The 14,731-nt window shown below is 46.9% G+C and overlaps 1 protein-coding gene across 1 annotated transcript in view; it reads right to left on the bottom strand.

Moving 5' to 3' along the window:
• Window positions 1-379: 379 nt before the first annotated feature.
• LOC147747155 (sodium/glucose cotransporter 4-like) overlaps window positions 380-14,731 on the bottom strand; it is a 447,273-nt gene continuing 432,921 nt past the window's right edge. The window contains exon 14 of the mRNA XM_086952401.1: window positions 380-1,122. Within this exon, the coding sequence (XP_086808527.1) occupies window positions 914-1,122 (209 nt within the window). The 3' untranslated portion in view covers window positions 380-913. The remainder of the gene's footprint in view (window positions 1,123-14,731) is intronic.

Genomic DNA, 14,731 nt, shown 5'->3' with positions numbered 1-14,731 from the left:
TAATTGTTATACTATGTGGTTGTTGTGGGAATGAATAAAGTTGTGATTATAACATTAAAATGACCTTGTGTTGTGTGTGTAAGATCTGTGTTTTGTTTACCTGTTATTTGGGTGTTGAAATCCATCTTTATTGTGTGGTTAATAAAATCCATTACAAAAATGAGTATCTTATGTACAAATCCATGACCTATAAAAAGAGATTTGGTCTGGTCATTGTTATGTTTAATTGTGTAAAATTATTACAAACCAAGATGCTGCTGGGGAGTTATGGATACAGGACCTGGCCCCGTTTCCTATCCCACACTCCCAGGAGATTGAATTATAGAATTATTGTATGTAAATGATGAGTTAATCAACAAAGGCTAAGCTATTCATCTGACATATTTAGTTTTTTTTATTTGACCCCAAATCCTTATTCAAACAGTTGTTGTCACCATTTCAATACATACAATGAAGTGTGTCAATAAAACAGAAATTCATCTTTCGTACATCAATATATCCTTTCCAAATATTTGCACCACATCAGTCAGTGTAAAAATATTTGACATATTTAGCTTTATCAATAGACAGTCTCTTCTTTATAGTCTTTAGACAAAATGGTCCACTTTTAAAAGAACATTTCAAATGCCAAAAAGCAAAGTTTTCTAAGACAAATAATTTCAACTAAAACGGAATGCTCTCCTATTGTGTTGACTGAATTCCACAAACATTGCTGTCACATGAGTTGCTTTCTGCACTCGTAAAGCTACTATTCATAACTCACTTAGTGACTAGCAAACAATTGTAACATTGTACAAAAGTGTAAATGTATCATTTGAGAATCAGCACCCCAAATATTCAAGTCCATGAAAAATAATGGGTAAAATGTGAAAATAATTTGTCATGCAACATCATTTGTTTATTTAGTTTATTATCATCCAAAATATCCCCAGAGGAATGTATTAATACTCAGAAGAATGATCATATTAATATTACAAAATTTCCTCCAAAACGGCTTTTCTGCTATGCTTGTAAGTTTCTTGTCCAATTCTGCTTGCTGTTCTTTAGATAATTTCACAGCAGGAGTCACAGACATGCCACAAATCCAGAAATATGTTTTCTTCCAACAAGGAAAATATGCAGCTATTAAATGGTTTGGAGAAATAAGATTCAAATTAAATCAATGGAATGTTACACAATCACCCACATATTCATTATATTGCCAAATCATTGCATTGATACAAAATCAGCACATAAAATTGTTCTCCGTCTAAATACATCTGTAAATATATCTAACTGCTATTGGGGTTGAAATAATAGCTATTTTCCTCCCATTGATTTATCCCAATAGTTCATATGTTTTCACATTTTTTTCTACAAATCTAAATTTGGTTTAAGTTTTGACTTTAATCAATTATTTAATATCCAGTTTAGATTGAATGTAACATGAACCTGAGAGGTGAGTTTTCTCTGCATTATTAAGTATATTTGCATTAATGTTTCGGTAACCTGATGTCAAACTGCAGTGTGATACAATCCAGTCCATATTGCAATAGAACTGGGAGTCTAAAGAATAAGAAACAAATGGTGGCACACACAATGTGGTCCATTCACGGGACTTACCTCATTCACAGTTTTAAGTATGATAAAATCATTTTGTCCTCTCTCTCTCTCTCTCTCTCTCTCTTTCTCTCTCTCTCTCTCTCTCTCTCTATATATATATATATATATAAATATATATATATATTACCTACTGGCGGTCGCCGGTAGGTAGTTATAGTAAGGACCTATTTTCCATAGGAAATCCGCAAGATTCTATTCCCAAAAACGTTGGCGCCGAGTGACAAATCTTTGCGAAATTTTTAAAACGTATGGCCCACTCCGGTCTGCTCCTATCCTGAAAGTTTCAAGGTGATTCGTCAAGGGGGGCCCGAGAAAAAAGGGGGGTCTCAAAACGTGTTTTCCCCATGTAATTTCCCATAGGAACCTTTAGCCGCAGGTACACCCCGAACTGCTGAACGAAATTTCACCAAATTTGTCAAAAAGGTAGCCCTTGGTTCAGAGTCATGCCTCTTTGTAAATCCGTTCAGTAGTGGCAGAGAAAAGCAAAAGTAAAATCACTTATATATCTATGGCCGCGCAGGATCCGCGTACCGCCCCGATGACAAGCTGTATGCTAATTGGCTGTCAACACTCCAAACCAGGAAGTGTTGGCAGCTTCTTGTGCCTCGGTAGAACCGAGGCACAAGAAAACGGAAGATAAAATGTGCAAAACTCAAAAAGGGGGGCAGGGTAGAAAAACAACTATAAAGGGGGAATTTCAATGGTTTTGTGTGAGTGAAAAGTCCAGCTGACTATAACGCCCTGAAACCTATGTTTTTTTCAGTGAATTTCAATGCTTTTTTAAATGCCAGTTTCTAACTATGACTACAGAGGTAGGACATGTGACGAAAGAAGAAAAAACTCACAGAAAGAAGTAAAAGAAATGCAGAAAGAAGCAACAGAAGTCCTCAAAGACGAAGAAAAGTGCAGGAAGAAGGAAGACGCACAGAAAGAACAAACAGAGGAGCAGAAAGAGGCCTTTTTGCAAAATCATCCTGTACTCACAACTTTTTCAGATGGGGACTGGTGGTAACTGACTCACCAGTCCTAGAGCCAGTGCTATGCTAAAACACATTTCGAATATAGTTAAAACACCTACATACACTAGGTAACACTATGCGTTGCAGTACACCTGTAAGCCCCTTGTATATAATTGGGCAGGGGGCTTATAACTACCTCTTAAAATGCACCACAGGGCACGTTTGCACACTGGTGAAGGGAGGGAAGGTGGCTGAGCTGACATGTGCAAACACGCTCTGTGGCCGTATTAATTTTGGGGATAAAGTCCCCTTGAATCCAGAGTGTCCCTTGGGTAAAACTAGCCCGTCACGTATCTCTAGTTAGGACCACTGAGCTGTGTTGCAGAGAAAATGGGCGTGGCCTGGACCACCTCTCTGCAACGCAGCACACTGGCGCTTACTGGAAGCACCTGGTAGACTTGTTGGCCCCCATGGGCCCTCAGGATTGAATGGGAATTATTTCCCCAACTTAAAACGTGCCACAGGGCGTGTTTGCACACATCACCTCAGGCCCCATCCCCTCCCTTCACCATGTGTGCAAACACACCCTGTGGCCGTTTTAAGTTGGGAGATTAGGTCCCCTTGAAACCTGAAGGTCCCTCAGGTCCAACTAGCCCACTAGGTACCTCCAGGAAGCGCCACATAGCTGCGTTGCAGAGATGTGTAAAAAGTGACATAGCCTGAACCACCTCTCTGTAACGCAACGCAGTGGCGCTTACTGGAAGCACCTGGTTGGCTAGGTAGCCCAACGGGTCCCTCAGGATTCAAGTGGAATTATTTCCACAATTTAAGACGTGCAACAGGGGGTGTTTGCACAAGTTACCTGAGGCCCCGTCCCCTACCTTCCGCACTGTGTAAACACGCCCTGTGGCCATTTTAATTAGGAAGAATAGGTCCACTTGAATCCTGAAGGTCCCTAGGGTCAAACTAGCCCACTAGGTACCTCCAGTAAGCACCACATAGCTGCGTTGCATAGAGATGTAAAAAGTGGCACGTCCTAGACGACTTCTCTACAACGCAGCACAGTGGTGCTTACTGGAAGCACCTGGTGGGCTAGTTGGTCCCTAGGGTCCCTCACGATTGAAGGGGAATTATTTCCCCAACTTAAAACGCGCCACAGGGCGTATTTGCACACATCACCTCACGCCCCGTACCCTCCCTTCACCACTGTATATATGCGCCCTGTGGCCGTTCTAAGTTGAGAAATTAAGTCCCTTGAATCCTATGGGTCTCTATGCTCAAACAAGCCCACTAGGTACCTCCATTAAGCGCCAAGGAGCTGGTTTGCAGAGAGCTGTAAAAAGGGGCATGGCCTCTGAACACCTGTCTGCAACGCAACTCCCTGGCGGGTACTGGAGATACCTGTTGGGCTAGTTGGTCCTCTGGGACCCTCAGTATTGAAAGAGAATGAATTCCCCAACTTACAACTCGCCACGGGGTGCCCTGCCACAGAAAAACTACAGTATCCCGGGACTGGGCAACCCGGGACACTGCAGGAGCCAGTCCTGTGGGGTGGTGGTCCCCAGGGCCATCGAGGACTCCAGGAGGTGGGCTGCGTGGTCCCCTCCCCCCATTCAAAAAGCCTGGGGAGGGGGTGGTCCCTGGGGCAACTGTGGGGGGCTCGAGCCCCCACACAGGTTTTTTATTTTTTTTTAATTAAAAATAAACACAAGCCAGGGCGGTGGCGGTCCCCGGGGCTGTGGGGGGGCCATGAGCCCCCCCTCATATATTCACATACAACCCCGGGGGTGGCAGTCCCTAGGGCTTGGGGGCCTTTCAGTCCCCCCACATATTTATTATCAAAGCCGGGGTGGCGTTCCCAGGGGCAGGGGTGGACGTGAGCCTCCCCTGCACAGGCCCCCCACCCTATTCTTTCATTGGTCCCTGGATTTGGCCCCCCCGGAGGCTAGTTACCAATAAAGCACAGGCTCTTTTTTTTTATCGGTAGGACCCGCACACCCTGCACAGATCTTGCTGGTTTTTTTTTAAACAATTTTTTTTTGGGGCCTTGGGGGTCCTGTGGGACCGTCTGAGCAGGCCTAGGGGGTCAGGATGTTTTTACCCTGCCCCCTTTTTGCGTTCTGCACGATTTTTCTTCTAATTTCTTGTGCCTCAGTTCTACCGAGGCACAAGATGCCTGCCAACACTTCCTGGTTTGGAGTGTTGACAGCCAATTGGCATACAGCTCGTGCTCAGCAAGGTGCGCGGATCCTGCGCAGCCATAGATATCACTATGATTTACTTTTGCTTTTCTCAGGAACTACTGAACGGATTTACACCATTTAACCAAAAGGCACGACTCTGAACCAAGGGCTACCTTTTTACCAAATTTGGTGTAATTCTGTTCAGCAGTTCGGGCTGTAGCTGCGACTAAAGGTTCCTATGGAAAATGGCATAGGAAAAACACATTTTGGGTCCCCCTTTTTTTCTCGGCCCCGCTTGACGAATCACCCCAAGATAGGAGCAGACCAGAGCACCCCACCAGTTTTGAAAATTTCACGAAGATTCGTCAACCGGCGCCAAAGTTATTCCAAATAGAATGTTGCGGATTTCCTATGGATAATAGGTCCTAACTATAACTACCTACTGGCGACCGCCAGTAGGCAAAAAACACCATTTATATATGTGTTCAGCAAGCCAAAGGAAAGCAGGCACTCAGGTTTGTGTGCAAATCTAGTTTATTTATTTCTTGTCTTGCAGCCAGTTCCAACCACTGAAGCGTTTCAGCTTACAGAGCCTTTCTCAGAGTGAGTAAGCCCCATCACCTCATGAGACAAATAACAAAACAATTCATAAACATGAAAGATATATTATTAGGTTAATAGATTCTTTACATTGGAATCTTCTATATTTTCACAATAAAATAAATAATTCATCAAGTAACTTAAAAACAATTAAAAACATAATCACAAATAAAGTTAAAGAAGAGACAATGCTAATAAATATAGACTTGATAAGAACATGCCCAATAGGATTTACTTATAATTTGATGAATAAATAATCAATAAATTACCTATACAATAATATTAAATTCATCTTATCTCAGTAAAATCCACCAGGCTCTAATTACAATTCAAGTCATACATTGTTTTGTTCAATACTATATTGTGAGAACTAAACTAATTTTTTGCTTGGTTGAGGCAACAGCAAAGCTTGATTTTCTTCTCATCCTGCCTCTATGTTAACAGTATTAAACACCTAAATACCAGGACAGTGCCCTTATCGTATCCAGTACATATATAACTAAGAAAGGTTTTTACAGAGAGAGAAAAAATAATCAAATATAGATAAAACTCATCCTTTTATCTCAAGTAATTTAATCATAAAAAATTATTCTCTTTTTCCCTTTTCTCTCATTTTACACAGACATACCCTCATTAGAACCTCCACTCCTTCATTCAATGGTATAGGCTGTGGATGTATGACGATACAACGCTTTCTATCACAACGCAGTATGTTACATCACGGACCTGACAATGCAATTTGTTACATCAACTTGCGCTGGAGGGTGCTGGACTTAGGGACAGTGAGAATTACTATTCCAACTCCAGTCTAAGTGCAGTAGGGAAGGTGTTGGAATAGTAATTTGCAATATTCCTTAGTCTAGAGTGGCCTCCAGTGCAAATCGTTATATAACGAGTTGCGTAGTCAAAACTGCGATGTAACATACCACATTGTATTTAATGCGTGGTAAAGGATGTTTCCCATAGGCTGTGTATACTATTTTTCTCTTAATGCCTTGGCTTACCACATATTTACAAAATATAAATGATATCTTGCAATACAGTCACTGGCCAGTTATCCTGCATGTACCTCCATCTCTTTTTCCCAGTTTAATCCTGTCAGGGTCATATTTTGTAAGTCCAAAATATATCTCCACTCCAAACGTCTTAGATGTTTCCCTCAATCTACCCCTCTCAGGTTGGCGGCAATTCTATTCTAATCTTAATTTAGAAATATCACTATTTTGGTGATAAAACAAGTGCCTCACAACTGGACCCAAATTCCTGATTGCCCATTTATGTTCTAAAATATGTTTACATATAGGAAAAATCATGCTGCCCAAGCACATGAACAAGCATGGGCACATCAATACATATACGCAATGATCTTACCCACAGTTGTAGAAGCCACCTATTCTCCATTTAAAACCACTGGCAGTATTGTATTCCGTAGTATTAGGAGTAAATTTACAAGCTTTACAATGATTGCACTTATAAAACCCTTTGGGTTGACTCAACTACATACCTGTTTTTCTGTTTTTTGTATAATACCTATGCGTAAGTTCATCCCCTAAAACCCTACCCTTTTGATAGGTAATCACTGTATTAGCTGGCAATTTTGTGCTGATTATCCCATCATTCTTTAATATGGTCCAATGTCTGCACATTGCATTTCTCACTCCATATGAGCAAGAGTTATAGGTGGTTATAAATCACATACTCTCACATTCTTTATTATTTACCCTATTAGGATGGAGGTGTTGGGCTCTAGTCAGGGGTTATGCCTTCTTGCTGGCCATGTTCAATATTTTTAGCATATAGCCCCCCTCTCTAAATCTTTTATTTATCTTTGAGGTCTGATTCTCAAATTATTCTTCATTGCTGCACATTCTTTGTAATCTTAAGGTTTCCCCATACAGGATACTTTCAATTCGATTTTTGGGTGTTGACTCTTAAAATGTAAAGTGCTGTTTCCAGCTATGGGTGTGCGGTGTATGATGGATGATGGACTGTATTTTTCCTCCTTGCACTTGCAATTGAACATCCAAGAAAGAAATGTTTTGTGAACTTATGGTGGCTATACATTTTAAGATAAACGGTTGTAGTTCAACTTAATATATTCATGTGCCATTTCTTTCTGACCCCTCCACAAAATAAACAAGTTAGCAATGTAGAGGGACCAAATCAAAACACAAGATAAAAACTCCTGGTTTTCTTCACCACAGGCCACCTCCTCCTCCCACCACCCCATCACATGATTTGAGAAGATGGGGGCAAAGGAGATGCCCATCGCAGTAGCAACATTCTGCCTGTAAAAAGTTGCATAATGTACAAAGATATTTTCTTAAAGACAAAAACATAATCATAGTCACTAATATCTCTTTGTGATCTTGAGATGAGGCAGACCTCCTTCTCAAAAAAGATTCACAGGCCCAGGTCCCAAAACCATGATCTGTGAGTGTATATGATGAGACCACATCAACGCGATCATTAGATATGAGTCAGACCATTCAAGTCAAAGATCTTGGATGGAAAGTATTTGCTATCTCTACAGTAGGAGCATGGAGCAGCAACTTATGAAAATAGAAACAAATCTATATAAATAACTGTATTTTCCAAAAAGCTATAGGTCGAGGAGACTATCAGTCTACCTGCAGGATTACTGCTATTGTTGTGTACTTTCAGAAGTATATAGAAAGATAGTACTTTGGGGGGATATGTTCTCAAAAAGTTATATTCATCAAAACCTAAGATCCCCCTATCTCGCCAATCCAATAGATATTCACCGTATTTCAAAACTAAAGCATTATATGCTTCAACTGTTATAACCTCATAGCAGACATCCTGAGACAGTTGTCTTATGATGTCAATTTCGTACATGTTAGCAAAAAGGACCACAACATTAACCCCTTGGGGGGGGCGCTAGAGGGCGCGCTTGCGGAATGGCTGCCTAGTCCTGCAGCTCCCGCTCCTTGGACATTAATCCTCCACTGATCCGCTGCCACGGGGTGCCGTGTTACCCCCAGAAGCCCGGTTCCTGCATTACGAGAGTGCTCCCTACACTCGGTCAAAGTTTGGGGCGGCTGCGAGCCTCGGCGCTGGAGATACGGACTCCTGAAGATTGCCCGACGCCTGCCCTGGAGCTCACTGAGGAGGAAGCCCGGCCACTGCCGCTACGCTACCCCGAGGCCTGCCACGAGGCGACCAAGCCGCACAGTCCCCTTGCCTGCCTCACCCCTCCGAGCCGGACTGCTGTGTAGGTCGAGAGGGTGAGAGGAACCGTTAATCCTACGCTTGGTCTCCTACTGGGCACAGCTCTACTGGCACGGCGCGCGACCTGCTGTTACCGGGTCCCCTGCTGCCTCAGCCTTACCGGCGGCCGCGCCTGTCCCCAGCGCCGCCACTGACCCGGGGCTGCGTGACGCTGCCCGCCAGCCTTGACCGCCGGCTTCAGCGACCAGGTGACGGGGCTACTACGTTAGCGTGGAGTCCCCTTGCCATTGCCAGCACTACTCGCCCAAAGGACGCCTCGGAACCCCCGAATATTGGCAGCGCAGACGACTGCAGTCGGAAGGCCTGACTGCCCTTCCTTCACGGTGCTGCCTGGTGGAATGCATTGCACCTGATAACGGCTGATGAGGCGTGCTCCCTGGCATTGACCCGGAGGCTTGACACGAGGACCGGTGCTTCGACGCACGCATTGCCTGGCAGGTACCTGGGGCTGCTGCTGGGGGCAAGGCGGGCGGCTGCTACCATCGTCCAGTTGCTGACCGCGTGGCGCTACTGGTGACACTGCACATACTGTGTGTCGCTGCTGAACTCCAGCCCTGGGACACTCCTGGCGGGCGACTGGCTGCTAGTCGTCCGCTCGGCCACTACTACCATTGCCGCGATATCTGTATCCTCAACTGCTTGGAGGCACCGCCATGGGGCGTCCTGACACTCGTCAGCCCAAACTGAGCTTTGATAACTCACGCAAAGGCCACACATCGACGCAGATGCGCCCGGGTCCCAGCGAGCCGCCCCCGCAGCCTGCCCCACCTGATGCCCCTTATGCGGACATTACAAACCTACTACAGGAAATGCGGCAGGGATTCGCTACCGTGGTGGAGAAGGTGGACGGAGTCACGGCCCGGCTGGACGCATTGGTCCATAAAGTGGACCGCCATGAGGAACGCCTCACAACTGCGGAACAAAGAATCTCCGACAACACCGACGCCGCCACGACCCACGCGACGCAGTTGGCGAGAATGGATAACCTCCTCCGCATAATTGCGGCAAAGAATGAGGACTTGGAAGCGCGAAGCCGCCGCAACAACATTCGCATCACCAATGTGCCGGAATCCACTGCCACAGGCAGAATGGAGCTCTATGTGGAGAAGTTGCTCAAGGGCTCTATCGGGGAGGAAGCCTTCTCATCCCAGTTTATAGTGGAGAGGGCTCATCGATCACTGGCACCTATGCCCCAGCCTGGCCTGCCACATTTTTCGGGGATTTCGTGGCTGCTGGCATGTTTGGGATGCTGGGGTGGGTGGGGGGAGATTGGACTTAATGAGGTTACCATCGCATAAACTGTGTATATATATACTGGTGTGGTGTAGGGCTTGGCGCCTCTGGTGCGGATGTGACTCCATGCTTTGGCCCGATTTGGCGCCTTCTCTTTCACTATCGATGTGCTCATGGCTGTTGTGAACTCGACTGCGAGATTAACATGTCTTTCATGGAATGTTCGGCGGTTGAATGGTGCTCGAAAATGCAGGAACGTTATCGCCTACTTGAAAAGACATCATATACAAGTAGCCCTGCTGCAAGAGACACACATGCCTGTGCGCAGGAACGCCCCGTTTGGACTGAAATGGGCGGGAACCCGCGCTTTTTCCTCCTATTCGTCTTATGCCAGAGGTGTGGCGATTCTTGTCGCCCGTGATGTACCTTTCCTTTACATGGGGGAGGTGGCGGACAAAGAGGGGAGATATGTTTTGTTGTGGGGGAGAGTGGGACATGATACCTATCTATTTGTCTCGATGTATGCACCGAATGTTGACTCACCTGTTTTTTTTTCCACATTGTGGGGTACAATTGCTTCAATTGGGGCGAGACATGTCATCTGGGGAGGTGATTTCAATCTAGCCCTGGTGCCCTCATTGGATAGGGCGGATGGTGTTAACTCTTACAAGCCCCGAGCTAGGGAGGTTTTGGAGGGAGTGATGGAAGAGGGTGGGCTATTTGACGCCTGGCGACAGCTACATCCCCACGGGCGGGAGGGCACGCACTTTACACATCACACCGGGACCTGGGCGCGCTTGGATTATTTTTTGGTAACTCGGGGTGTCACTGGGGAACTGTTGGAAGTCGACCATTTGCCTAGAACCTATTCGGATCACAGCCCTGTTAGACTGCAATTCCGCACTCCTGGGTGGGATGCTCCCAGACCGCAGTGGAGGCTGAGCCCAGATACGCTCCTTGATGAGCTTTTTCGCACGGAGTTGGGTGAGGAGATCAGGGACTTCTTCCCTAGAAACAAGGGCTCAGTAGAGTCAGTGGAGCACATATGGGAGGCTTTCAAAGTCACTATTAGGGGCTTCTGCATTTCTAAGAGCCACGGGGTCCTGCGGGATATTCTTCGTACCATTACCACAATGGAAAGTGAGCTGCGAACACTAGAGCTCCAAATGGTAGCAAGTGATGACCCACACCTACAGATGACCTTTAGGAACACACTATCCAAGTATGAGGAGGAGGCTACCAGGGAGGCTAAATACCGTGGCAAACACTGGGTGGCTAGGAAATACTGTGAGGGGGATAGGCCTGGTAAGGTGCTAGCCTCACTCACGCGCACGCCACGAGAACATAACACCATATTAGAGCTTACTGATGGGTCTGGCACTGTCACTAGAGAATCGGATGAGATACTGACTGCATTCACGACGCACTATTCAACACTATATACTTCCAAGGCAGATGCGGATGCTCCATACGCTGACTATATGAACGACGTAGCACTGTGCTGGCTTAGTGATGGCGACAGGGAATTCCTGGCGGCGCCTTTTGAACTCGAGGAAGTTCGCGAGGCTATCATGTCCCTACAGAATGGGAAGGCCCCAGGGCTCGATGGCATCCCAGCCGAATTCTACAAAGCTTATATTGATATTACGGCACCCGTGCTTAGCGAAGTCTTCACTGAATCGTTAGCTGATGGAAGGTTACCCCGGTCTATGCGCGAAGTGGTTATCACCTCCCTTCTGAAACCTGGCAAGGACCCTACTTCCTGTGACTCTTACCGTCCACTCTCCCTTCTAAATTGTGATGTGAAGATCCTTGCCAAAGTTCTCGCCACGAGACTGTCACTGCTAATGACTAGAATCGTCCTGCCCGACCAATCTGGCTTCGTAGCAGGCAGATCCACTTCCCATAATCTACGCACCCTTTTCTCTCTGCTTCGCTCGGTCCATCCTGATGTCCCAGTGGCGGCTGTTTTCCTTGACGCCACCAAGGCGTTCGACTCTGTTGAGTGGCCCTACCTCTTCTCGGTCCTGGGACGCATGGGGTTCCCTAAACTGTTCTTGGACTGGGTGCGCCTCCTATACACAGACCCCACAGCGAGAGTACTGATCAATGGGAAGCTATCGTCACCTATCAGTCTCACGAGGGGCACCCGCCAGGGGTGCCCGCTCTCACCCCTATTGTTTGCCATTGCGGTCGAACCACTAGCATGCCGCCTGCGCCAATTACACCGAGAGGGAGCGGTTCAATGCTTGCAGAGGCAAATCGATGTGTCTCTCTATGCGGATGACATCACACTGTATGTCAAGTTCCCGGAGCTACACCTTAACCCCCTACTTCGTGAATTCGTCCTTTTCGGTGGACTGTCAGGTGTTCATATAAACTGGTCCAAATCACAATTTTTTCCCCTTACTGATGCGGTGCGTGCTTTCCCACTGGATTACCCGTTGGTGTGGTGCCCAGACGATCTTCGCTACTTGGGGGTCCGTGTAGCACGAGATAAAGATGAGACACTTCGCTCCAATTATGGAGTGGCCATAACCAAATTGGCCGCCTCTGTCGACAGATGGATCACGATGCCACTCTCCATGGCTGACAGAGCCTCCCTCATTAAGATGGTGATATTGCCCCGCTTTCTGTACTTTTTACTAAATATCCCTTATTACCCAGGCGCTTTTTTCTTCAGGACGCTCCGCGCCGAACTGCGCAGACTTTTTTGGGGTGGCAAATCTCCCCGGCTAAAGTGGTCCACGTTGACCCTTCCTTATGACCAAGGCGGCTTTGACATCCCTGATTTCGAGGCGTACTACCTGTGCGCACAGGTGCATTTTGCCTACCACTGGATGACTCCTACCCCCTTCATGCCTCACATAGCAGTGGAGGATAGGATAGCACACCCACTCCCATTGAACGGTCTGATTCATTGTCCCGAGGCTTCCATCCCTACAGCGAATACCTCGATCTCCTGCACCCTAGACGCGTGGCGACGCATCGCCTGGCGGCTCCTCTGCATGCTGCCCTACTCTCCTAAACTTCCTCTGGCCTATCACCCAAAGCTTGCCTTGCTATCGGAACTAGGGTTTCGTCGGCTCTGTAGCAGACTCCATATCACCTTATGGGGTGACCTGTTCCACAACAGAATTTTCAAAACAGCGGATCTTTTCTTCAAATCGCAAACCCACACGCCCCTTGAGCTATTTTACTATGTTCGTTTGCGCACAGGGATGCGGGACATCCTTCCGGATTACCCCGCTGAACCTGCGACCTTACCACCGCTACACTACCTCCTAGAATCACAAGATGGGGCCCATTTGGTCTCTGGGCTCTACCGACAATGTCGCGGAGCTGCTCCCCTACCGGTCTCTGCTGCCAGACAGCACTGGTCAGCGGAACTTGACACCGAAGTCTCGGACGACCAATGGAAGTACTGCTGTACATTGACTTCCCGCATCTCTGCCAGCTGCAGGTTGAAAATAATACATTATAAATACCTGCAGAGGGTCTACTACACACCGGTCCGGAAATATAGATTCGGGCTGGCCGATGGTGACCGCTGTGAATGATGTCGCGCAGAACACGCTGACTTTCTCCACTTAGCATGGTCCTGCCCCCGGGTTGCTGACTACTGGCGACAGGTCATCGAGGCTGTTGTGCAGATGGTGGATGAGGAGATTCCTTTGGACCCTCTGGTGGCCATCCTTGGATACACAAAGCACATACCTAAGGAATGCAGGAAATTCGTCGATATAGCATTCCTCCTGGCCAAGCGACGTGTCGCTTGCCGTTGGAGCAGAGGCAGAGCGCCCAAGTTCAAAGACTGGCTAACCGACCTAACATATTGCCAGGATCAGCACACCACCTTTTCTGAATTGCTGCCCCTCACGAGTAGACCTAGGAACGTTTGGGACCCGCTGGTACACTACCTGCTCAAACGCTCGGACGATGATACAATGTCAGGCGATGAGCTCATCGCTTCCCAATCACATTAATACTTTTTGATTACCTTATTGATGACTGACTATGGCAAATACATGCTGCTTTCCTCCATTTGAGTGGCCCCTATGCCCCTGCAGTCTCCTCGTGGAGTGTGCGGCACTGGCTTCCACGGCACTGCCTCCCTCGCCTCCCCTTCCAGTGACTATCTTCCCCCTCAGACACGTTACAGGGCGTCCCCCCCCCTCCTTCCGGAGAGTGCTGTCCTGCATACCACTAGGAGCTCTACACTGCCACCCCACGGACTACCACTGACCTAGATCCTCGAGCCTGGGACATTCATCGCCCCCGCGCACTGGCGCCTAGCTGAGCCACTGCACTACACCACTACCATGCATTGTTGTCGCACAGTAATGCATCACCACATACACGTAACCTCGTTGGGGAGTTGGGGTTCTTTCTTTTTCTTATTTCTTGGTTCTGGTTCTACTCGTTACAAAAAATAGGAGTGAGATTCTCTTCTTGCTCACACAAAACCTGTTCGACTGCAGCACATCCTTCCTTGGCCTGCTCCACCGGATGGCGCTGTGCAAAGCTTTATTCTTGTGATGTGCCGCCGGGCCCCCGGGATACCGGCTACTAGGCTGTGTAATGTTGCTCCACTATTGCTGCCGGCCTCCGGGTTGTAGGCGCCTCAAGCTGTGTATCCTTATGTACTCTTATCAATAAAGCAGTTTGAACACCAAAAAAAACAAAAAAAAAAAAACAAAACAACATTAACCCCTTTCTCTTAGGGCTTTATTTCTGTATCATTTTTCAAGGAAGAAAGGGAATCCCTTTGAGGTTGTGATACAGTATCTGGCAATTTTCCCTTGGTCTCTTTGATCTTGATCAGCTCCCTAATCATGATCTCATGGAAGAAATCCAAATAGTCATGTAGCAGGGTCGGATTTAATTTAGATTTTGGTTTGA

Source organism: Lissotriton vulgaris, chromosome 1_1 (assembly GCF_964263255.1).
Source record: "Lissotriton vulgaris chromosome 1_1, aLisVul1.2, whole genome shotgun sequence".
NCBI lineage: Eukaryota > Metazoa > Chordata > Amphibia > Caudata > Salamandridae > Lissotriton > Lissotriton vulgaris.
This window is presented reverse-complemented; position numbering and strand designations above follow the sequence as displayed.